Source organism: Cottoperca gobio, chromosome 8, assembly GCF_900634415.1.
Source record: "Cottoperca gobio chromosome 8, fCotGob3.1, whole genome shotgun sequence".
Lineage (NCBI taxonomy): Eukaryota > Metazoa > Chordata > Actinopteri > Perciformes > Bovichtidae > Cottoperca > Cottoperca gobio.
In genome coordinates, this window is record NC_041362.1 from 15,935,215 (window position 1) to 15,961,169 (window position 25,955).

Below are 25,955 nucleotides of genomic sequence, written 5' to 3' on the forward strand. Positions count from 1 at the left end.
CTTTCGAAGGCATTTAAACTGCTAAAATACTGCATGTTCCCTTTCATCTCTCTTTTTGTTTTCTGGTTTTGTGCACTTCAGTTATAAATAAACAGGTTTTGATTCATTTAGAATTTTAGTTACAGCTTCAAGATTTGACATTTTGGGATATGTGCTTACTTGCTTTCCTGCCAAAAGTTTGATCAGAAGACACATCGTCGTATAAAGCTGAAGCTGGTTAGCTTAGCATAAATACTGGACTAGTACAAATTAAATAAACAAGATGTAACGTGTTGATTATTGAGCTTTACAGGTGCTGGTAGGATTTAGTTAACTTTGCTAACGGCCCTGTTCCCAGTGTTTGTGCTAAGTAACGTAAGTAACGTAAAAAAGAAAGTTAAAATAAGTCAATGTCGTGTTTGTTTGACCCATCCATCCACCCGACCTCTTTGTACTAGGTCACCTGACTTCCTGAGAGGCATCCCTGCATGTCCTGGTTTATGATAACGTGGATTATATACAAATTATAGTGCGTTACTTTTTGAGTACAAACAGTGAAAGAGAACAGCCTGAATATTCGCATTCCACTGTTGATCTTCCTCCTCCATCACCTCCTGCAGCTTTCAGTGCCACTAACAAGAAGCAGCTCGCCTTTATAAGCTTCTCTCTTTTTTATTGTTGTTTTCTTTGCTTTTGTGTCTTGGTACCGTTTGTGTGGACTGCCCCTTTAATCATCAGTGGACTCCATCAGGCCTCCATTTTGGCAGCCCGGTAATGAAGCTGCTGGTGATAAAATGGAGGAAAGTTCAGCTTCCTCTGTGGAGCTGCAGAGCTGACCGCGGGAGACACATTTTCCACCGCTGACCGTTCATGACTCTGCTCTCGAAGAGCTGGCAAGGGTGTGTGTGTCTGTGTGCCTTTTGAATTCCTGTGTGTCCACGTGTAATCAAATCTTTGCTGACATGAACTGAGTGTGTGTTCCTGTTTCACGGTGAGAGCAGCAGTCAGGGCTTCAGCCGCCTCTCTGTTTCCCCCAAAGGACCAACATCAGCATAACATCAGAACCTGCTGGGAGCTTCCTCTCACACACACACACACCCTTACATACACTGGCACACACACTCTCCATCCTACCTCAGCAGCGCCATACACACACCCCTGTGGGTGTGTCAGCATGCAGGGTCCTGATTGGCCGACATTGCAAGAGCAGAGGCATTATATTGGATGAGATTCCTTTGCAGCCTAAACACAGCGAGCAGAGGGAGTGTGTGTGTGTGTTTGAACTCATTACTGTTGAAGCCCCCACCTCTCTTTTTGTCTTTACTTTACTTAGCTCTTCCAGGCAACCATGTGTGCTAGTGTGTGTTCGTGTGTTTGCGTGTGTTCTTGTACTAGCTACATAATGAGGACAACTCAATTTAACCAACAGAGTGAGAACAAAGGCCCTTAATGTAAGGGTTAGGGTTATGCATGATGATCACAAAGATGTGTGTGTGTGTGTGTGTGTGTGTGTGAGTGTGAGTGAGTGAGTGAGAGAGGGAGAGAGACCGGTTTCCCAGGAGACAGGTATCTAAGCGAGGGGGCGTTCAAATGCACACTGAGCACAAACAGTTTGTGCGTCTTGTTATTCAGACTGGATTCTGCTCTCAGACTTTCAGAACACTGTTTGTCCTTCAACTCTGTTTTGTCAAAAAGACAGAAAAAAATAGTTTTCTGTATTTGTTTCTATACGAACTCGACTTTCTCCTCCTTCCCTCTTTCTATGTGTCTGTCTTTCCTTCATTCTCACATCTGCCACTCTCTATTATTTGTGTATTTTCCTCCTGGTTTATGCAGGCTGAAATCAGGTATAAAAAACTAGATGTTGCTTCATGGCAACAAAAACATGAAGCTGAAATATGTTTTTGGGGGAAATACGCTTGAGAGTATTTATAGTAACACAGAGTAACTCTAGTTTACTCTGTAATTCACTCGCTGCATGTTTGTATAATACTAATAATGTATGAAGTGTGTGTGTGTGTGTGTGTGTGTGTGTGTGTGTGTGTGTGTGTGTGCGCGTTCTTTGTTTTCTCTGGCTTTTGATCTTCCTGTCTCTATCTTTTGCCTCTTGTGATGAATTTGAATGTGAAATGACAACTGAGCCTTACAAATATTAGTTCAGAGTGCGATCACACATGGCAGTGTGTGTATGTGTGTGTGATTTACTGCATATCAATTAGCTATCTCTTATTCATGCTGACAACGCAATGAATGAAACATCACAGTCTTTGTATTTCAGGCGTGTTTACTTCTCTCGCTCACATACATACACACACACACACACACACACACACACACACACACACACACACACACACACACACACACACACACACACACACACACACACACACTCCCTGTCTGTCAAACACATGCACAGATGCCGTTGTGAGTCTTTAGACAGGAGTGACACTGAATGAAATTCGATTGTAGCTGTGAAGACATGGTGATGCCCACTGAATACCTGACAGCTGAAGACTCCCCGCTCCTGTAGACGAGGAGAGACATGATTTAGTTTTTTAAATCTCTCTTAACACCTCTAACATTTTAACACCGTCTTCTTCAGTTCTTTCTCCAGCTTCCAAAATCCAGACAAGAGAAGAGTTGATTAAAATGTTGATACGCTCATCTGGTTTGCCTTCTTGTGTTACCCTCTGCCCACAATAATCAGCTTTGGAGGCAGCAGCTTTATGGACCCCCCCCCCCCCCCTGGGTTTTACTTCTCAGACTACATACGGCACAGGCAGCATTCACTGATAATTGGGGCAGGTTGTTGGGACCCTGACGGGAAGCTCTGCAGTCATTGCAGTGCTGAAAACAAATTCAGATTTTTCTATTAAAAATAATATATATATATATATATATATATATATATGTATATATATATATATATATATATATATATATATATATATAAACTTAAAGGCTATACAGTCTATGATTGTCATAGAAATGTATAATTTAAAAGATAAGTGTGCAGTTACAGCAAAACACATCTAAAAACCAAACTACATGGCTAAAGCAAGGGAATCAAATCCAGTTAAAGTTAAATACATGTTCCCCTTAACTGCTTCCTGTAATTGAAGTAAAAACATTTTTGATGAATGTATCTCTGTGATTTAGTTTGTAAATAACGCAGCAGCTAAATCCGGTCATGGAGAATAAGAACAAGTCAACCAGTCCTGCTTGAAGCTAACTAGACGAGTTGTATCTCAGCTTTGGACTCTTTTGGAATTTGGTGTGTTTATTCAATGAATGCATCTTATAGGTTCCCAATGATTTCCTTGTTGTAAAAGAAATGATATGTCTAAAAATACATGAAAATATAAAGCATTGCATACTCAATGCTATTATACTATATAATACTACAATACTATACAAAGTATACAAATACTATTGCAGTTCACTGTCAGACTGAACCCCCTTTTATCAACTTTGTTGTATTCTTGTAACTGTTCTTGTTTAGGGCGTTAATTACTACATAGTGTAGTAATGCACAAAATATGTATTTATTTCATTCTGAGTTTTTACAAGTTAAATCCCCGTATATTATGCCCTGATAGAAGCAGGGTGTATCTGGAGCAGCTCTCGGATTAAAGGGTCCGGGCTTTAGGACTGTAGAGTACAACTCCATCAGGTTCCTCAAGGCTGTTTAAGATGGTGGCGAAATTCTCCGAGCTTCTAACTGCCTACTTCCAGGCGCCTACCCTTCTTACTCTGATAATACTGCTGACTGAACAGCCCTGAAGTCAGATAATAGTATCGGCCGCGCCTGTAAACGGCAGCTCTCCTCTTTGATCTGTGCACTTGGTAATGACCGGGTTTGCTTTAGAGGCCTCACGGGTTTGTTTAATTTATAGGCTAGAGAATCCTTTCAGAACCTTCAAGATCTTAAATACACCAACACTTTATGTTTTACTACCATAAAACAGATATTAACTTCTCAAGGTCCACAACTTTACTTTAAATCCAAATGATTTGTATTCAGGTTTAAGCAAGGGGCAAAGCATTCAGCTCATATTGATGATACAAGACAAATCTATCTTCTGGTTACACATATGAATCATACAGTTACATGTCATGCAATATTGGATGTACTGAATGTGCTTTAATCATTCATTATTTGTATTAAGGCAGCACATACAGTAGCTTCTTGACTGAGTGTCTCATGTTATAGCCTTCACATCTTTTACTCTGGACTTCACAAACAGGGTAATTAATGTGTGTAGTAGATCAGGTGGCAGGGTAGGAATGCTGATTCTCAACCTACTTCACAGAGTCCATAGTAAGTAGCTTACTTACATTGTAAACCTTGAACAACCTGCTTTGGAACTGTGAAACTGAAGGATGCCAATGAAACGCATTAAATTAGAACCATTTTGAACAGGAAGAAAAGAGGGAAGTCTTCTCCAGCTCACGTGCACCACCTGTAGAGGGCCGAGGCTCATCAGTGTTTCTGCGTGTGTATTCATTTGATTAGTTCTATACAGGGACAGACTGTTTTAATCGTCCTCTATCCATCTTACTTACGTATCTGCGCATCCTGTCACTTATCAGGAAGCCTGCGTCTGTTCTTCTGGCCAATCACCTGTTCTCTAGTTTTCTCATCCATCACCTCTCCCTCCACACCTTCAGCTTATGACCATTCCCTTTACCTCTACTCTCTCTAATACCTTCCTCTTTCACCTTTATTATACTTATTTCCTTTGTTTCTACAACTGGCCTTCTCCTTCTGACCCCCAGGTTTTGTGTTTCTCTCTCTTCCTCATTTTGATTCATCAACCTTTTCTCTTCTCTGGAGTCAGATCAACTTTACTCATATGACCTGAGGTCACAGATTTGTCCCAGAGGACACAATCTGAACAACACATGACACTCTCTTTAGATCCTCAATTCATCATCACAAATACCTCCACAACAAAAAGCTCCTTTGACAGGAAACCTCAGTGACTGTTTTGTTTTACTTGCAGTCATAAAGATTTTCAGGGGATAGATATCACACACAGAGCTTCAGGCAATGTCCCACTTTTTCCCAGAAAGGCTGAATATATGAGCAATACTAAGATATGAGGGCGAGGTTGATCAGTGCACATCTACACTCCCGTCAGCGGGAGCACTGCATCCTGGTTCATTGTTTTTTTTATCAAGAAGTTATACATTTTAAAACAATCTGATTCCTCCAACACAAATCTCTCCAGGTTATTACATTTCTAATGTGACTCTGAGCTTTCCAGATTTGTATTTCCATTTTTATCTGTGCCCCACCATTGCCTTATATACATTTTTGAGTTATTATTAATTAAAAGTGATATCATTTGCTTTTTATTATGTTATTATAAACATGTAAATATCTGGTCAGTTTTGTAGGCAGCTATTCAACATGGCATACATATGATGGTGATGTTGTTATTTTAAGCTATAATTATAAAACAAAGTGTGTTAAGAAATGCACAGAAAAGAAGGTGACAGTTTCAATATGCATCACAGTTCATACACATATGTCTTCACACATGTTGTTTCCTTCTCTAATAGGGTTTCATCCTCAGCACAGAGACAGTGAAGAAGAAGAGGAACCGTTTTTATTGATGTGAAAATGCATTTTCACATCAATAAATGGCCGTTTATTTATTCAAACAAACGAGCGGATCGCTGAGAAGATTGGCCGCTTTGCTTTATGACACAAAGTGATACAGATTTATTGCACAAATTCATCCCACGTCTTTTTCAAAAACAGACGGTTATGCAAGTCACGGGCAGAGAGATACATCTGGTGTCCAATCTGTGAAAGGAAGCTGTGGGTTCCTAGGGAACAAAAAAGAGCACTAACAATAGTACTGGTGTGAGTTATCATCATTTGTTTCCTAATACTGAGACATTACAATCCATTTGAAGAGCAAATATTGACCTTTAAAACACCATTAAAACTAAAACACAGACTTCCTTCACCCTTCCACTCCCTCTCTACCTTCCTCTACCTTCCTCTATCTACTCCATCGTTCTCCTCTCTTCCTCTCTACAGTATGTGGAGCAGCATGACTAATGATCCGTTGCTCTGACACACACCAGAGACTTTCTTTCCCTGCAGCCACATCCAAAATTAGCACACAAATACACACACACAGGCACAAATGCACACAGACAAAAAAACACCCAGACATTTATAGTTTCACGCACACACAGATACACTTTGACCTCTATAACACTATGAACACAAGGTAGAATATGCTATTGGCCTTTTAGGGTTGTTTATGGAAGCCCTGAGAGGCAAGTGAGAGAGAAAATATTCTTGTGATCCATTTTCTAAGTCTGATCTAAATGGTTTTCTCTCCTGTGATTTAAGAACAGGATAATCTTTTATTCATCCGTGGAGACGGGTGAAAAGAAGTCGTTTTTGTGAGGATTTTTCGAAATAAAGTCTTGACAGTAATGTTACATTACTTATTCAAACACAATATATGTACCTTGTGTTCATTAATTAAGAAATGCTTGGAGTCTTATTTAGAACATGTGGTAGTGGTGCACTTCAGCCTCTTGTGGCCAAACGGAGTATTACAACAACAAACACTTTGAAAAACATTTTGTCAGCCAATTTTCTTTTTTAACCTGTTTTCACAAATAGAAAAAAAAAGTAACTTAGAAAAGTTATCCCGGCAAAACCTTCTTGGCCATAATTCTTTTTTCCTCACTTGCCTCTCAGGGCTTCCGTAGTGTGTCCTGCAGAGACACTGTCCTGCAACAGAAGGGTAAAGAAAATGTAAAAAGAAATGTCTCTTTTGCGGAAACTTCTTTCGTTTTTCCTCTGGGACTCTCTGACACTTCTGGTGTGAAGCTAAATAAAGACACAACCTCTGATCCCTGAAACAAATGCTCTACAACACCAGTGTCCATTTGGACCTGAAGTCCTCTTACTGCGCACTGCTTGAAGTTGTTCTCTGAGCTGCAGCTCTCTCTGCTGGATAGAAGCTGTTAATGCAGATTTCATTTCACTTATTGACCCCTGCAGGATGAAGTCACATTTGTCTTGTCCCTCTACACAGCAATGGCATTCAGATTGTTGCTCAAGGACCCATCAGCAGGGCACACGCTTGTAAACATGCTCACTAACTCCAGCTCTGAAGGAGCGATCAAACCTGCTCCTAATGTTTCATGTTTTAGAAAACAAGATTATCAAACATTCGTAATAAAAGCTGCGTTTATAAAAGCTCAAAAGAGAATTAGACTTTGTGAGAAGTGAGATTTTGTGGCGCGGATCTGTTCTGCTCACAGCTGTCTAAATCTGACTGACTAAATGTGGTGGCTTCCTGTTCTGACAGACACAAAGGAGCTCGGATCTAAACCTGATTTTTTTCTCCGACCATGTAAATATGTGACATCAGAAATAACAACAGCACTGGTAGACACGGATGTAAACAAATGTTTTATTAAGCTCTGATGATGGCCACAAACAGAAAATTAAACCGAAATCATGACATATTTACAATAAAACTAAATTTCTGTTCACATGACTGGAGAATTTTGCACATACACAAGTTAGCAAGTTCTGGAGGGTGGTATTAGTCATATTTTGATTATTTGGCTCAGCAATAAGTATAATTTTTTATGTATAAATAGTGTCAGGAATGAAACACTGAGTGCTGATCAAATCTGCTCCAATCCTGGTTAGAATTTAGACTGATACATGGAGTTAATAATAATTATCCTCCCACTCCTGAAACCAGGCAGGTTGTTTTGGTTGTTGAACGCACATATTTTTGAAAAAACCTAAATTAGACACCCAAAAAAGGACCAAATTCTGCATCACAAAGGCTCTATCATCTGCAAAATATATTATGTTACAGTAGATATATACACACACATGTATATATGTATATGTATGTATATATATATATACGCACATACACATACAGTGTAGTGTCTGGATCTCCTTCTTTTTACACCCTCATGATGCTTCACAGTGTGCAGTCACATGGGCGCTCAGTCTAAAACAGTCGCATGACGCGCTTCTGAAGAAATTCTTTGCTGTTGGTTGGGAGGAAAACAGAAGCAGGACGTCACCTGTCAGGCTGACAGATATAAAACGCAGTTTTAAAGTTTTTTTCCCCAGTCAAAAAAATACCGGTCACAGGTCGGTGTGTTTGCATGTAGCTGGAGATTTCTTCTCACAGTGATCCAGTCAGAGCGCTTCCTGTGGGGTCTCATTCTGGAGAGGCTTATTCTACTGTTACTCCGGATAGAAGTGTCAGCAAATGCAAAAGATATGTTCTGAAATGATAAATGATTCATCAGAAAACTCTTTCTTAGAGTAGCTCATTAATAAGATTTGAAAGTGTCCGTTTTAAACAGATTAAAGTGTCAGTCTGCGGGATTTATTTTCTCCACTTCAGTTTAACTTTAAACTGTGTGTTGCTCTGGCAGATCACTACGCAGATTTCTTATTAAAAGGACACTTGTTTTATGATTATAGTCAAATAATCTGCCACTGCAGTAAATATTTCAACATTTTGTGAAATACGCTTATTCTCAACAGATTAAACAAACGAGATATATGACGTTAATTTAGAGGTGCTGGTAGGTGGATTGTGTTAGCCAAGCTAGCTGTTTCCCCTGCAGCATCTATGTAAAGCTAAGCTAACCGGCTGCTGGCTGTCGCCTCATTTAAAATACAGACATGAGAGTGGTATCTTCTCATCTAACTCTCCACAAGACAGTTAATAAGTGTATGTCCCTAAATGTCAAACCTTTCCTTTATATTAGCTTGAAGGGTTGAAAGAAATACGGGTTTAACATGCAACTCTTTGAAAAGTGAGATCCTTCTTCTCTCAAATGTGCCTTAAGTTTCTCCCAAAGAGAGAGACAGAGAAGGAAAGAGAGACTTTTCATGTCCTTTAATGACACATCTGACCAAACATAACTAAAAACACCTTCAACCCCGGCAGCTCAGTGAGCGGAGAGCAGCCTCAGGCAGCACAGCAGGACATACAGTAACGAGGGGCGCTCCCAAAAGGCACCATTAACATTAGGCTGCATTCAAGCCGTCACCTCCATAATGTAGTGCACTTCATGGCTTTCTACACCGAGGCCTGTTTTCTTCATAATGTATAAAGTCTGAACTCTGCACTGTCAGGAGATTCTCTTATTGATGAGAAATTAATCCAATCCAACGGGAAATGTGGAGGAACTGAGAAGCTGTAAAATGATAAATCGGTTCTGCCAAATAAAGCTACAAAACATATGAATTTTATATTTTCTAGTGGCGTTAAATTAAGAGCTCTTCACCGCCTTGAGTGCGTTTAATTCTATATATTTACAACTTTTATCTTACATTCACTCTTTTCTCAGCTGCTAACACTGATCAGAAACAGACTTTTTGGCACATATTTGTCTCCCTATAATATCCCACATCATTACATGGATGTTACACACAGACACCGTTCAGAGGGACACAGAGGGGACACAAACCATTTTTTTAAAAATACAACAGCTATCACCATATGTCATTTGGTAAACTCATACCAGCATTCGGTGCTCTGTCCAGCCATCAGAGGGTGCAATAAGGTGACGTGAAGCTCACCGAACAGACTGTCTGCTTATTCTCGTCTTCTTTTAGCAAAGAACAGAGAGCAGCAACTGCAAATGCACAGACTCATAATAACTCCAAAAAGCTTCAACATTGCTCCACCTTTCAGCTTTTTCTTTCTCATTATATTCTCAGATTTTTTGGAGTGAGGTTGTATGAGGTATACGCTGACTATGGATAAGTAGCCCGCCTCATACAACCTCACCCCAACAAATCAGAACTCTCTCTTTAAATCCGTCTCATAATTGCACACACTCACAATGATCTCCTGTTATACGGGAGCTCCTGTTTCACTGTGAGTTATATAAAGGTCCCTTCAAGTCGCTTTAGTCGTAGCTTTTGAACCGTGCGGTCAGAGAATATAATGAGAAAAAAAGCAGAAACAACTGCTCCGGGAAAATCCACAGTGACATCATCTCTCCGCTCTGAATATCAACATAGTGAAATGTAACATATGTGACCCGTCCTCGAAAACTGCGAGCCGTTCGTTCCCTGCAGCGAAAAGCTGCTTGACTTTACACTGTACAAATGTCAGCCGGTCTGTTCACACACACATGCAGACAATAATTTCACTGTGAGACACTCAAAAGGGCTTCTGTTGGCTTTCTGACAGATGCACGGCTCCTGTTCTTCACCTCCAGGGAAAAGTTCATCACAGCAGAGCCATGACATTTGAAGGTCAGAGGACCACCAGAGAGAGTGGAGAAATCTGCGACGTTTTCACTGTTTAACATAAAATCCTCAATTTTTTTGTATCTTATTCCACAATCTTTATCCAGTGAGTAAAATCAAAGAATGATCTGGACAAAGGAGAATCAATCTCAGAGTATAAACATGAACCTTTAAAGAGTTCTTTACAGACGTCTTCTCGTCCTCTGCAGCTGGACTCCAGTCCACCAGCCTGCGCAGGCTTCTCCTGAATCTCATGTGTGTAAATGCCTGCAGGTAAGTGTGTGTACATGTGTGTGTGTGTGTGTTTGCATCTGTGTGTGTCTTATTGTGTGTGGACATTCAATACCCGGTAGCGTTGGCAGGTGGGTGTATGTTGAGTGTGGAGAAGTGTGTTCCTGATGCTGGAGCGGCGAAGCTGTAAGCCGCGTATGCCACGACGGAGCCCACCATCAAGCCTGTCATGTAGGAGACTGTCATGGTGTTCCCTGGAGAGACACAGAGAGCACTGTGACTGTGGAGCTGATGCACCGAGATAATAGATAACTAGCTTATCCAGAGAGAGTGGGCTTTTAAAGGGACAGTTCACCCCAAAATCAAAAAAACATATTTTCCTCTTACCTGTGGTGATATTTATCTAGATATATTGTTTTGGTGTGAGAGTGTTGGAGATATCGGCCGTACATATGTCCGCCTTCTCTCCAATATAATAGCTACTACACCTTTATAAACTATCTCTCTCTGCATAAAACTACTAAAGTGAATCACTAACCTGCCAGCTCCCTCTGTTCGGGCGGCACCTTGCCCGCAGCCTGGATCATCGGCACAGACCCGAAGTATCCATTGGTGACTCCCATGAAGAGAGAGAAGAGACAGGGCCAGGCGGGATGGGACAGGGTGGGCGCGCTGGCCGGGTACACACACATGACAAACAGAGGGATGAAGACCACCCTCAGGCAGGAGAAGAAGAGCAGGCGGCCTCCGGACCAGTCGTACGGCAGGGCTGCCAGGATCTGAGGAGAGAGCAGTGGTGTGTTTCAATAAGGCCGCAGGTTCAATTCTGCTTTGTCACCAGAACTTTTGTCAAACAAGTCTTAAAATGAAAGTTGAACATTGCAGTAACCCTCTAAGTCATTGGTCTACCAGCTGCTTATGGCACTCCTCAGAGAGAATAATAAATAAGTAAAAACCGCAAAGAAAAACATTTTCCCGCTCTATTCATGCTCTTTACTTTCTTCTTTTTACCTTGAAGCTACCCTCATTTTTCTTTCCCATTTTCTATTTAATCTCATTGTCCCTCTTTATCTTTTTTTCTCCCATTTCAACAAAAACTTGCTTTGAGGACAAAGTGTACAATCAGAACAACAAAAGAAAAGAAAAAAGATGACCTTTTATTTCTGAATATTCACATAAAGCCTTTGAGCGAAGTGCAATTATCCACAAAAATAAACCATAAATGGAGCAACTCCTCTAAGAATTTCACAAGGTCAGCTCCAGTGTTACAGTGTGACTATTCCTGCTTCTGTAGTGCCGAGAAGCCTGACGCACAGATAACTCCCAGAATCTCAGGAGGTGTGAAATGATAGGGATTGCCAAAGAGCTATACGTGAATATTAGAAAACATAAAAGATGAGGTTACAATGAGAAATTATGAATGCTGTTTTCCGAGTTGATGAAGTGTATTTTATATTTGAGGGCAAAGCTCCCCTGGGGACAGGTCCCATTCACTTTTCAAAACACTATTTTATGTATATTTTATGTAGTTACAACTAAACATAAACACATTTACATAAACAACTACAAACACTAAACTGTGTCCTCTTACTGGAACTGCTGAATTTGACTCATTATACTGTTTGCTGCAACTTGATTTATTGAAGCTTCACTTTAGTCCGCCTGATGTGTTTTACCATTATTAATCAATTCATTTAATTATTTGATTTTAAGTTTCCATGTGATCCATAGTTCAATGAAAAAATGCAGATTATAGCCGCTTTAACGTTTAATGAATACATGGAATTAAGAAAAAGCAAAGTAATAATCTCAAAGACTTTTATTTAAATGAATATCTGTTCAGTCACCATCCTTCTTTACAATTTAAAAAACCTGCTCCTCACCTTGCCAACAAAGTCGGACATGTTGAAGGTGGCCATGATGAGGATGGGGAGCCACTCTCCTAAGGTGGGGTTTCGTATCTCCGACTCCAGCCCGGGGAACAGACACAGGGTGATGCTGTAGGTCACTGCTATGGACAGCATGTAGGCCCAGATCACACGGGACACCACGTAACGATGCAAGATCATGTCTGGTTAGAGAAGAGACACACACACACACACACACACACACACACACACACACACACACACACACACACACACACACACACACACACACACACACACACACACACACACACACACACGTAGGGATATTTAAATTCCTAAAGCTCTCAGTTGAGCAGGTTCATCACTAAGAACACTCTCCTCCTCCCATGAATCACCAGGGGACACATTTAAATTCCAAATCCATCTGTTGGAGTCGGAGGGTAATTGAGCGGTGAGTACACGGGATTAAAAGAGAGAGTACCACGGACACCGGGCCAGCTCCTCCTTATCTTGGCTTTCGGGGCGTCGAATCGCACATACGTCCCGCCCTCAAAGTCCTCAACGACTTCCTCTGCAGAGGTCGGTGCCGTCCCACCGTTTCCCTGAGGAGAGACACACACAGATCAATCTTTTAGTGAAACCAACACATGACCTTTGAGATGTGACTAGTTATCCTGTTATAAATGTAGTAAGTAATGTCACTGTTTTAATAACTTCATCAACATAATGTCACTTATTACATTATTACTTTCTGAAAAGTCATAAATCATTTTAAACTTCACAACAGTACTCAACACGGATTACTGTCAACCCTTTACTATTAGTATATTCAAGTATATTAGTTATTCAATATAACTTGAATTAGAAGAGCAACAGAATGAACATCAAATATAAATCAAATATCTGGATGTAAACTCTTTGTAATGATATCTTCTCAGTAATTATAACTTTATTACAATTACATTTATTTTGGTATTTAATCACACAACTCTGTTACATGTAACTAGTTACTCCCCAACACTGGTTACAGCAGCAAAGGGGACAGTGCAATAACAAGAAGCATCAAGAAAAATATATAAAAAACAAGTTAACACAAAAATATATAAATAAATAACAGTAAAAAGATACATTTCAACCCTACAATTCCAAACTATGAAAAGAAATATGAACTATTAAGTGATCAGCTATTGAGTTACAGGGGAAGCGTCCTCATTTTGTTCCTCCCCTTCCTGAAAACAATTTCAAGGCTTTTTGAAGGACATTAACAGTTCATTAAGAAAACACTAGAGGTAGCCACCACACAGTAAATAAACAAATGCTCTTGCAGTGGTTTAGTGAACTTTATCTTTTCAGGGTTTTCTTGTGAACAACGGCTTCCTGGCTGCATGACGTCAGCTTTTATTGTTTCTGGCAGCGGCTATTAGAGACGATCGCTGTGGGTTCATGCAGGTTGATGCAATGAAATGACGACGATTGGACTGCAAATAAGACACACACACACACACACACACACACACACACACACACACACACACACACACTTTCTAGCATGCATTTCCTCTTTATCCAAACATATAAGCACATCCTCATAAATCTTTCCAAACACACACTTTTTCATAGGCACATCACACAGACACAGGTGTGCACAAGCAATACTGCGTGCACATACACACACACACACACACACACACACACACACTCACACACACACACACACACACACACACACAGCGATCCATTAGTTGATTAGAGGGGACTTGCGGGCCAGAAGGCACTACTCTTCTTGATTAGCCCTCAGTATAGAGTGCTCGGTTTCCCCCGGCAACCAGAACAAAGAGCTGCCTGAATCAGCCCCGAGAAGCAGAACACAAGACACACACATACTGACACACACACACACACACACACACACATTACAGTCAAACACAGGGAGGGCGTCACAAAGTGGATTCACTTCTTCTTCTGTCATTTCTCTGCCCTCTATTTTTGGTTTTTAGTTCCCCCTCTGTCCCCTCTCTTTGTCCTCAACAGTTGCAGTCGTGACTCTCATGTTCTGTCTGTTCGCAGGAGAGCCTCTAAAACTGCTTGTGTCTTCATCTTTCATCGGCCAAACAAAAATATACTTTGCAATAAGTAAATAATTTAGCAATAAGGAGATACTCGTGACTTTAGCCCAGAATCACCATATTATCAGCATCTGCATTTAGGAAGAGACGTTGCAGTGAATCGGATCTATTAGAAGAAAACAACCTACTGATTTGTTCCATACTGTTGCACCAACGTGGTTCATTGACAAAAAACACAATAAATGTTTTCACAAATGTGTGTATATTCTTATAAATGTACTTCTTAAATATTAGAGAATATCCAAGTTGTTCAGTATCCACACACACACACACACACACACACACACACACACACACACACACACACACACACACACCTGGTATAGCCAATAAACTGTCCACAAACTTACAAATCTTACTTCCTCTGAGGTGACATCGTGGTGAACTCTGTATCCCGTTCCGTTGTCACGTGCGTCGTGAACTTTGCCCGGAGCTTTGCACTGGGCCTGGCTGGTGTAGTAGCGGACGAATTGGGAGCGTCGGACGAGCAGGTGAAGCAGGAAGCAGAGCATCTCCATGCTGATGGAGACGAGGAAGAAGATGAGCGTGTTCCTCCTCTCGTCGGGGATCAGCAGCTTGGTGAAGATGCGAGACAGGGAGATGATTACACCTGCTGTACCTGGTGTGTGTGTGTGTGTGTGTGGGGGGGGGGGGGGGGGGGGGCAGAGGGGGAAGGATAAGAAAAAGGAACGTAGTGAAGGATATGAAAGCTGGGATAGGGACGTGTGTGCCCAATTCATTGTCTGTGTGGGCGTACTTACTCTCTCCAGTCATCACCCCCTGCGTGTACCTCTTGGGTAGCATCCCCATGTAACCATAGAAACTGGACTGCTGCACTAGGGAGGGATGAGGAAGTGATTATCTGTGCAAACAGTCAACACTGTAACAACACAATTCATTTTGAGGCGTAGCTTCCTGAACCTTTACACATTCGGGAGAAGCCGCTCTGACCTCCAGACTGCCGCAAATTAAACTGTTACTCCTGTTGTTACTCCTGTTGTTACTCCTGTTGTTACTCCTGTTGTTACTCTTGTTGTTACTCCTGTTGTTACTCCTGTTGTTACTCCTGTTGTTACTCCTGTTGTTACTCCTGTTGTTACTCCTGTTGTTACTCTTGTTGTTACTCTTGTTGTTACTCCTGTTGTTACTCCTGTTGTTACTCCTGTTGTTACTCCTGTTGTTACTCTTGTTGTTACTCTTGTTGTTACTCCTGTTGTTACTCCTGTTGTTACTCCTGTTGTTACTCCTGTTGTTACTCCTGTTGTTACTCCTGTTGTTACTCCTGTTGTTACTCCTGTTGTTACTCCTGTTGTTACTCCTGTTGTTACTCCTGTTGGCTGAAAGGCTCCGTGATCACTGCGACGACCAGGTCAGTGTATGGAAGTCATTAGCAGCTCTGACTGAAGCCTTACTGAAGCATTACTTTCTATATAGAGAGTACATATATGGTGGACAGAATTTAATGAACACTAGAGAGAGAGAGAAAGAGAGAGGGGGATGGATAGATATATGGATAGATAGATAGATAGATAGATAGATAGATAGATAGATAGATAGATAGATAGATAGATAGATAGATAGATAGATAGATAGATAGATAGATAGATAGATAGATAGATAGATAGATAGATAGATAGATAGATAGATAGATAGATAGATAGATAGATAGATAGATAGATAGATAGATAGATAGATATTACATTATTATTAATAGTACCTGTACATCCGAAGGCCACCACTCCCACTGACACAAGGTTGATGATATAAGCCTGCCTGGTGGTGAACTTGGCCAGCCACACATCAAACACGCTGACAAAGACCAGCGGCCCGAGAGCTAAGATGTAACCTGCAGAGAAAGAGAAAAGAGAGCAGACCAAGTCATGTTGGGATCGCCTGACTGAACACATCTTTGACAGGGCCGACGTGCCAGCGGTATCTCTTCCATCTGAAGTCCGACCCTGAGTTTATTAGCTCCAGAGACGAGCTCTCCAGCAGACAACACACTTCAGAAGACCTCAAGGATGGTGGTGAAACCTTGCCCTCACAAAATTCTCCTAGGGGCACATACATTTTTAACATTCTTTTCCTTTAGGTAATAGTTGCAAAGACGTGTAGTAGCAATAAAAAAAACGCTTTTTAAGGAATAATTTGGGGCCATATTTAAATCTCTCCATTATCAGGCTTAGTCTTTAATAAACCTGAAATCTGCCTGGATGTGCACACTTTTGGTTTGTCCGTTTGTTTGATTGTTTATCAGCAGGATTACGGTAAAACCACTGGCCCGAGTTTCATGACAGTTTGTGAAAGGGTGTAGCATAGACCAAGAACCCATTGGAGCGGATCAGGATCACGGGGCAGAATGGTTTACTTAAATAGCATAGTGAGTTCGCTTTAAAAGTGTTTTGAAAGCTGACAGCAAAAATGAAGATGATGTAAGATTTTAAAGAAGTGAAAACAAAAACAAAAAAAATGCCCAAATCCATGAAAGACCGACCCTTGTGATTTCTCAGTGTTTGCAGACGTTTGTTTGAAACATTTCATGAATAAAACCCACAAGAAAATGATTACAGAGTGCATTCTTCTCTTTCTCTTTATATTCTCTACCCAATCTTTGCTCTGCGTATTCTTGCTCTGATAAGCTTCGAGGTTCCCAGAGGGTCATAAATAAATGAGTAACAGCAGAAGTTCCCATAATGAGAAATCTTTCACAGTTAAAGCTCTGTGAGCGGGTTCCTGCCCGACTTACCCACAGTGATCCTAGTGTGCAAGCTGAGCCTCTCCACCAGCACGTTGTTGAGGATGACGGCCAACAGAGCCACCAGGATGTACGTCAGACTCATGTCGAACACTATGGAGGTTCCTGAAACACAAACACACACACATGACTCATGGGAGCTGGATATGAATGTGTACTCTGCAGGTGTGCATGTACAATCCCTGCATTCTTTATAGGTGTATGCATAGCTGTATGCGTGCATATTTATACCTTGAAACTTGTGATGCAGGTAGTCCACATCGGTGATGAAGCTGTTGTAGGGGAGCAGGAAACCCACGCCAGCCAATAGCATTGCAAAGTAGATGCCATGGTAACGGTCGTCAGGGATCGGCTCCTCAAAGTCTGAGCGGGAAAGAAGGAGTCAAGGGTTAGAGAATTAAACGAGGATGAAATCACACTCACACAGCGGGGATAGAAATGTTCAAAACATCTGAATTAGGTCTAAAGCTAACACACTCCATCTTCATTAAAGCTACTCAGGATAAATGAAGCTGTAGCAGCAGCTCCACTGACGGAGCAGCTCCACTGACGGAGCAGCTCCACTGACGGAGCAGCTGCACTTACGGAGCAGCTCCACTGACGGAGCAGCTGCACTGAGGGAGCAGCTCCACTGACGGAGCAGCTCCACTGACGGAGCAGCTCCACTGACGGAGCAGCTGCACTGAGGGAGCAGCTGCACTGAGGGAGCAGCTCCACTGACGGAGCAGCTCCACTGACGGAGCAGCTCCACTGACGGAGCAGCTGCACTGACGGAGCAGCTCCACTGACGGAGCAGCTCCACTGAGCTCCAAACCACTTTTGAGTTTTTACATTTTACAGCCGACTAAAGGGGGAAAAACATGAATTTGAGACTTCTTAATGTTTTATGTTATTATAAAATCTGAGACTGAATTTCCTTTTCATCTGATAATAGGTGAGGACCTGCAAATAGCTCCCTCAGTAATCCACATTATTTCTTTATAAACAATAAATGCCTATTTCAATAACCTATTTAGTGGCAATGCATACATTACATACTTTTTAATTTCTGTTGTTATGTTCGTTGTTTATTGGGTAAAATAAAAACGCTGGCATTAATTGTGGAGATATAACACAATGAGCATCACCATGGCTGCACAGACAGAAGAAGAGATCACTGCCTGCTGAAACTCAAACCTCATTATTGTAACAGAAAATCCAATGAAGAAGACAACATCGCACCGCCCACACTGTGTGACTGACATTTCAGTGCAGAAACTGACAATATGGAAATCTTTTATGGTTATCTTCCCCTTTCAAACAGTCATATTTAAGACTGTATGAAAATCCTTTGGATGGTGAGGGGGTGGACTTCCTCTCTAGGGTTATTAAAGGTTATACGACATTCAAAACCACTAGACGTCTCACCAGAGCACCAGCAAAACGAATGGGCTTGTCGGCCCCACCTCCTCCCTCCTTCACGTTACTTCCATCCATGTAACGTAATTATTAGCTTGCTATCTGAGCTGCTAACACTAGCTGTCTGAAACACCAAGCAAAATACACTTTGCTAAAGTCACACTCTTCGTCTCTTTATAAACCCAGGGAGGTCAAAAGGACGTCTATCTTTATGAAACATGGCACAAGTAAAAGTTGGCTTTTTGTAACTATTTAATTAAGTATTAACATAATGCAAAGGAAGACTGAAATACAATATAAATTTAGCTCTCCTGCTTTCCCAAAAAGGTTGGACTACTCTACTTTCAGCCAAAAGAAAAATTACACCACCATCCCCCTTTTCTGACCCCGCTGGCCCCTCAATAACTTCCTTACGGTCCGTTAGTAGAACCACAGATTGTAGAGTAGGTGCAGGACTGTAATGACAGGCTAGGATTACTTCAGTCTCTCTTCTTTCTTTAAGGAAAAAGGTAGACTGCATACATTTCTATTTTGTTGGCTGTCCACTGAGATATGCAGACAGCTGCAGGAAAAAGAGAGACAAAGGTAAAGGATGAAGAGACAGAAGAGAGAGGGGTTTCTGAAAGTCTAGAGCCCCCACTGTGCAGCCTTGGTCACTTGTGATCTGATTAACGTGCCCCTTGTGCAACCTCAGTCACCAGGCAACACACCAATGTTCTGTTAACAGGCTTGCTTTCTGTTTCTTTGTTGCTCTTTATGTATCTCTCTGTGTCATTATCTCAGCCTCTTTTATCATCTGCAAACACATGCACACACATAAACTGTACTTATACTGCAGCTATTGTGCATCATTTGTCAACAGGATATAAACCTTCCTTGGACATATTTGTGGAAGCAGTGGCTACAAGCGTGGTGTTCTTGTGTCAGCATGACATTTAAGAGTGGGTATTTGTAGGAGACGTACTGTCAACTACCAGATGTTTTTTCTCCTTTTTCAACAAGCACACACAGCGTTGTTTATGTATCGTGTCATGTTCATTAGCCATCTGTCCCTGTCCTCACAGAAAGATGTTCCAGGTGAAACTAGCTGGAATGGAAGCTAGTAAGCTCAGAATGCTAATGTTAGCACTGTTTCCCCATTAACTTAGATTAACTTCAGCACCTGCGTTCTCAGGAAATAAAAGTGACACATTTAGTGAGATAACATAACAGGGCTTTCTTTAAAAATGGAAAAAGGGTGTTGGTTGAATATAACAAGGCAAAATGTGTGTAAAATCACCATCATTTCCCCTTTACTCCCTGGAATTATAAGGGGAGCCTGGTAATTAATATGGATAATGTAACAGTAGGCCTACACGTGTTCATGATACTCTAGTCTTTCATGCTTTTAGGTTTTACAAGTCCTCTTTAAACATAGATGTTATTCTGTATGAAGGGTTTATTTTTGCATATGATAACAAAACGCTGTACAATGGTTCAACCAGGCTGGAAATTGAAAGGTCAAAAAGAGACAAAGATACCTCTGAGCAACAGTTCAATAAGAATAGAACAAATCAGCAGTCATTGGCCAAATAGAAGCTTAGATTTAAACAGGAAAAGCTTCCTGTTTCAGTGTCAAGTGCACAACAATGCATCTGACAAGCTGGAATTAACAGGCGACGTGTTGCTTTAACAAAGCTTTTCCTCAAACTTCACAATAGAAGAAGGTTAGTCTCGGATTAACACTGTTGGTACTATCTATCTAAACTCTTTCCTTTTCCTGATGTTTTGGAGTAGAAGGAGGATTTTGTTGTGTTGTTGATATATTGATCTCTTTCCTTTCCTCTTTTCCTCGTCTTTCTATTTCTAAAACCAGTATACACACCCACACACACACACACGCGCTCACACAGCTCACCGGGCTCAGACAGAGCCAGCACTCCTCGCTCCGGGGCGTCTTTACTGATCTCCTCCTCCTCCAGCTGGTACGAGTCGAAGCTGTAGCTCTGCACCACGCCGCTCTCTCTCCCCTCTCTCCCCTCCCTCCAGCCCTCCCTGCCTCCATCCCTCCATCCAGCTCTTCCTCCATCCCTCCACACATCCCTCTCTTCGGGCGTCAGCACCGGTGTGGGCCTGCGGCGCTCTGCTCCCACCGAGCCCATCTCTGTGCTTCAAGTAATACACACAAACACACACACGAAACACTTCTCTCGACTCTACAAGCTACACACTCATATGAGCGTGCATGTTAAACAAAATCCCCAAGACACACCCAGGAAGAGAAACAGGGGGCTTCAGATGATGAAGGATCTGCAGGGGGACAGGAGACAGAAGCAGAAACCTAATTAAAATGTAAAAGAAGAGGCAGAGATAGGATAAAAAAAAACAATCTGTCAGTGCCTTGCTGAAAGTGACAATACTCAAGGTTAGACACTCCAAAGGAACGTAGTTTACGGTGTGTGTGTGTGTGTGTGTGTGTGTGTGTGTGTGTGTGTGTGTGTGTGTGTGTGTGTGTGTGTGTGTGTGTGTGTGTGTGTGAGAGGCATATTAAATGAGAGAAACAGAGTGACAAAGAATGCATGAGTAGGTGTCAGACAAGGTGAGTAAAAACGCAGCCGTGCATTCAACAAACAGGCACTGCAATATGCATCATTGTACAATGTGGGAGAGAAGAGAAGGATCAATTAACCACCTTAACTAGAAATTTGATCAGTGATTGATTAGTAAACGATTAAACAAAAACAAAAAAACCTTACTGGTTTAAGCTTAAACGATGTGAGGATTTGCTGTTTATTGAATATTTTGGGATTGTTGACAGTAACACGAGCAACCTGAAGACATCAGTCAGGGCTTGGGGGAAATTGTGATGGGCCGTTTTCAGTTGTCCAACCAGGTTATTGACAAAGATGTTTGCTTTAACTTATCATTATTAAATGAATGTTGATTGGACAATGTAAGGGCAATAGAATAATTAATTATCCAATAACAGTAGCTAGCACTAGCTCCACTAGTAGTAGGCTCTGAGGAAAACGGAAAGAGATCCGGTTCAATTTGTAACAGCAACAATAATACTACTTAGAAACACTAGAGGCAGGGAATTGAAAATGTCTGTTTCCACTTTAATCAAAAATGAATACAATTGTTGGTTGCAGCTCTGCAACTAAATTAAAATATATATATATATATATATATATATATATATATATATATATATATATATATATACATATATACTGTATGTCTGACTAAGAGTTGTAGTTTAACAGGATACGAAGCCAGAACAATAAACAACAAATGAGTATTAAATAAATCAGCAGACAGCTTCTTAATTAGCTAATGAAGTCTGGGAAATTCAAAGTGAAGCCAATAAAAACCAAAATACTGTATGATGTCTATTACAATTTCACAAAGCCCAAGGTGACTTCTTCACATTGCTTTTTGTATTCAATGAACAGTGCAAAACCTAAAGATATTGCAGTGATATCAATGAAAAATACATAATCGATTAATTGCTTATCAAAATAATGTCCAATACATGTTCTGAGACTAATGGACATTCAGCTCTTTATTAAACACGACTTAAAGAAACAAAGAAAACGTTCCTCATAAGGTCTCTCTTCTGTCATTACAGCAGCTGAAACATGGCTCAATAACCTGGTTTCATGCTCTCGAGTCAACACAGAACTGTTATTGTTACAAGGTGGATCAATATAAATGGGTATTGACATTGTTCCATATGCAAACAAGCGGACTAAAAAGTACAAAAGCTCATCTATGGTCACGCCTGTGTGGTTACACAAACACTTGAGGACATGCACACAATTCAGCTCTGTCACCACATCAACCTTGTCTGCTCACCTCTGCAGAATAAGATTGGCCTACAAAATGAAAGCAGCACAGTCATGGGAACTGTTTTTGTTTTTTAGGGTGAGATCCTATTTTAAAACCCCAGCAGCAGGATCAGATTATGTAAGAAGGTTATCATCTCTGTAATGTGGGCACATCCTGGCCTCCAGTACAGACGCAGAGAAGCAGTGTGATTAAATAGAGGATTTCCTCTCCTGGACAAAAACACTGGAAGCATATTGACAGACGCTCGTGTGGTTGTTTTAAATCTAATAATGATGCCAATTCACTTGCGTCTCACATACAGAGCCATGTGCAATTTCCGGTTTCAGACTTGAGGCGGCGCTCTCGGCCTTCCTCCTTTAAATTAAAAAGCTCCAGTTTGCAACCATAATTGAATTGCAGTCCAATATCACGCTGCCGTCTCTATTGTTTTACTCATATACAGATACAATGAACATCAAGAGGGAGCAAAATCACTTGATTTTACACTTAAATCAGACAATTTATACCTGGGAAATAAATATTTGTGTTAAATGCGTTTACTCCAATCTCAATTAAGCTCACGTGTTTTGCTCGTTTCTATACAGAAAAAAATTAATTGTAATTGATCAAAGGCAAAAACACGACGACTGAGCAGTGTATGATACACTATTCTGCTTCATTGTTTTCCAAATCATCATTAGAAAAGATCCCAATCAAGTACAAACATGTTTAAATGTCGCTTTAATATCCATCCCTGTGTTTTTGTCTGCAACCGCTGCGCTTTATGCCACAAATGAAAAACAAAAACACACAAACAACAGGTTATTAATGGCCCCTTTACCTCCAGTGTCTCCCCTGTGTCGTGCCTTCTCCCCCCGGGCTTGTACAGCAGCAGGTCGGAGTCCGTCCTGCGGGATCCTCGAGGAGGTCTCTGCCGGCCGGAGCTTGTCCCTCTTTAGCCCGTCTCCATCAGACAGAAGGGAAGCCCCCAGTGCCGTCCGTCCTGCATGCGCTCCGAACGCACCATCCAGCAACAGAGAAAAGGAAGCGTGCGGATAGACGAGGACAGCGAAGGAAGGGGGGAGGAGAGAGGGAGGACTAGGAGGCGGCGGAGGAGCAGGAGGGGGGGGGGGGGTTGTTGACTCTGGCTGTTCATCTTTTGCAATCAGTCTTTTCAAACGCACTATTAGAGTGGAGGATGATACCATCGAAATGTTTAATAACTTTTTTGTTTTCCTTCAGAAAACACTTTGCATACCGTGCTTTAAATTATTAAAAGTGTTTCTGTACACATTATGAAACATAGGATACTATTAAACTGGGATTAGAAATGTAATATCAAGGGAGGAAAAAGACTAAATGCATGACATGTTTTAATAATATTTTCTAATTTATGAGCAGCAGGAAAATTCACCCTATACACCACAGACACAAATCCTCTCTTTACGGTGTATTTAAAGACGTATTCACGGCAATAAGTCAAGTATGAATATTATAGTTCAGGCTGTTCTCATTCACTATTACTTATCTATGATAATGAATGCACTATAATTCGTATATAACCCACTTAACCCAATCAAGCGAGGACGTGCAGGGCTACATCTGAGGAAGTCAGGGGACGGAAATTAAAGAGTAACAAAGTCTGGAAGTATAAAGAGAACTTGTTCAGCATTGCAGGTGGAGCCCTGTTCATTCCTATGAAAGTGGTACACATGACCTTATATACAGTTTATGATTATGATTACGCTGATCTTCCCCACCAATGGGGCCCATAGAGAAAGCACTAGCATTTTTCCTTTAACTAAATCTATGGGGGAAAGTATTTTTGGGGCATTACATGACAAACACAGAAGTTGTAGTTTCACTGTTTGGCCACTATGTGAAATTGGACGCTGTTCCTGGGGTTTAGGTTGGAGTGGATGTTTGTGTGCCATGTGAAACCAAAAGTCAACATTGACATGTTTTAACTTACTTTTTTGTATGTAACTAATTTACTTAACTATCCACACCTACGTAAATTACATAACAAACATACTTATTTTTACCCAAACCACAATCTTTTCCTAAACCTAGTAGGTTTAACAGGTGCACTGCAGGTGCACTGATCGCTTGTGTTGCTGGACATTCGTTAGAGAAAGCAACGAAAAAAATGTTTTTGTAAGATATCATATGCACCGTTGTATGAGGATACATTGCATAGTTATGGCAGAAGAGATCAAAAACAGAATAAATCAATTTAAATTCACTGAATTGTTAGTTGAGCGCATACATGCCAGAAGGTCCTGCAGGAACATTAAAAAGTTGTGATTTTAATTTTCTCTCTTTGTCTTTTATTTTTATTGGCATGGTATGTGAAATATGTGTGCTGCTAAAGAATATAGATAAGAAAAGCAATAGATATGAAAGGAACAAAACAATAGAAGGAAAGTCTCACACACACACACACACACACACACACACACACACACACACACACACACACACACACACACACACACACACACACACACACACACACACCTCTGGCACTGGAGCTTGTGTGATTGACAGTTTTATCAGTTCAGTTCAATATGCTAATGCTGTATTATTGGCAGGGGCTCAGTGATATTGCACACCCCCACTGTTGCCACAGAGGAGCAGAGCCAGATGGGAATTAGCTAAATGGTATAGCTGTCTTTTCAGGTGTGCAGCAGCACAACAGACCCGTGATATGATTCTCCGTCTTTGCATGCTGTGTCATAAAATACATAGTTACATGTCTTGAATCCACTAATGCCGAAATTCAGTTCACCTTTACTTTTGGCATGACATCAAAGATTGGCTGTATCAAATGATACAGTGCATCGTGTTAAAGGTTTATCCCTTCAGAATACTGAATCTGTTCTCTGGTGAATTACATTTACAAATAATATCATGCTGAACTTTTTAGGATTGTGTACATTCTGATATCATCGACTTCCTGCAGATGGGTACATTTTGTACAAGTACAAATGAATCCAGTGATTTCTAACATGATGGGAGAAAAAAACACAAAGTAAATATACACTGGATAAAACACACTGAAATATTAACTACGTGTAAATAGGCTAATGTTTGTATTGTGCAGAATGCAGCTCACTTTATGCAACAGGAGTATGCTGCACATACACCAAAGCAAACTAATACAAAGAATACAATGCATTAGTAAAGCCTTCATTTCAAAGCCAGCACAGCTCTGGAAAGACACTAGTGACTGTAGGCTACTGGAGTTTCATCCTGACTGTTTGCTTCATTGTTGTTCGTCTAACACTTTATTCACAGAACTATCTGCCAATACTGTGGGCTGAACTTTCTCTGCGTTTGACAGCAGACTTAGAACAAAGTTTGGGAAGTTTACATTACTATGTTGTGCTTCAGCGTAGAAGCCGTAAGGTAGAACACATTTGACCTGTTGTGGCTTGACAAATTGCTGTCTGCTTGTTTTTAGCAATGCAAGCAGCACGGCTTAATCCAGACTA

At 41.0% G+C, this 25,955-nt stretch overlaps 1 protein-coding gene across 2 annotated transcripts; it reads right to left on the reverse strand.

Moving 5' to 3' along the window:
* Positions 1-7,416: 7,416 nt before the first annotated feature.
* On the reverse strand, positions 7,417-23,480 carry slc29a4a (solute carrier family 29 member 4a). 2 transcript variants are annotated; one of them, XM_029438503.1, is made up of 11 exons: positions 23,300-23,480; positions 20,546-20,937; positions 17,482-17,613; positions 17,242-17,355; positions 16,213-16,341; positions 15,257-15,331; positions 14,855-15,114; positions 12,851-12,971; positions 12,382-12,569; positions 11,037-11,277; positions 7,417-10,752 (listed from the first exon to the last, which is right to left on the reverse strand). In XM_029438503.1, exons 2-11 carry the CDS (start codon positions 20,787-20,789, stop codon positions 10,607-10,609), a joined length of 1,650 nt encoding a protein of 549 aa, XP_029294363.1. In that variant the 5' UTR covers positions 20,790-20,937; positions 23,300-23,480; the 3' UTR covers positions 7,417-10,606. The 2 variants fall into 2 exon arrangements, with proteins under 2 accessions (XP_029294363.1, XP_029294362.1); XM_029438502.1 differs by having other exon boundaries at positions 14,846-15,114.
* Positions 23,481-25,955: the final 2,475 nt, after the last annotated feature.

What these genes read in the sequence shown, in the direction of transcription:
- slc29a4a (XM_029438502.1), bottom strand. Translation starts at nt 20,789, where the DNA reads ATGGGCTCGGTGGGAGCAGAGCGCCGCAGGCCCACACCGGTGCTGACG. An exon ending in CCTGCATCACAAGTTTCAAG is followed by an intron (nt 17,356 to 17,481) that starts GTATAAATATGC and finishes TTTGTGTTTCAG; the next exon opens with GAACCTCCATAGTGTTCGAC. An exon ending in GGTGGCCTTCGGATGTACAG is followed by an intron (nt 15,332 to 16,212) that starts GTACTATTAATA and finishes ATCCCTCCCTAG; the next exon opens with TGCAGCAGTCCAGTTTCTAT.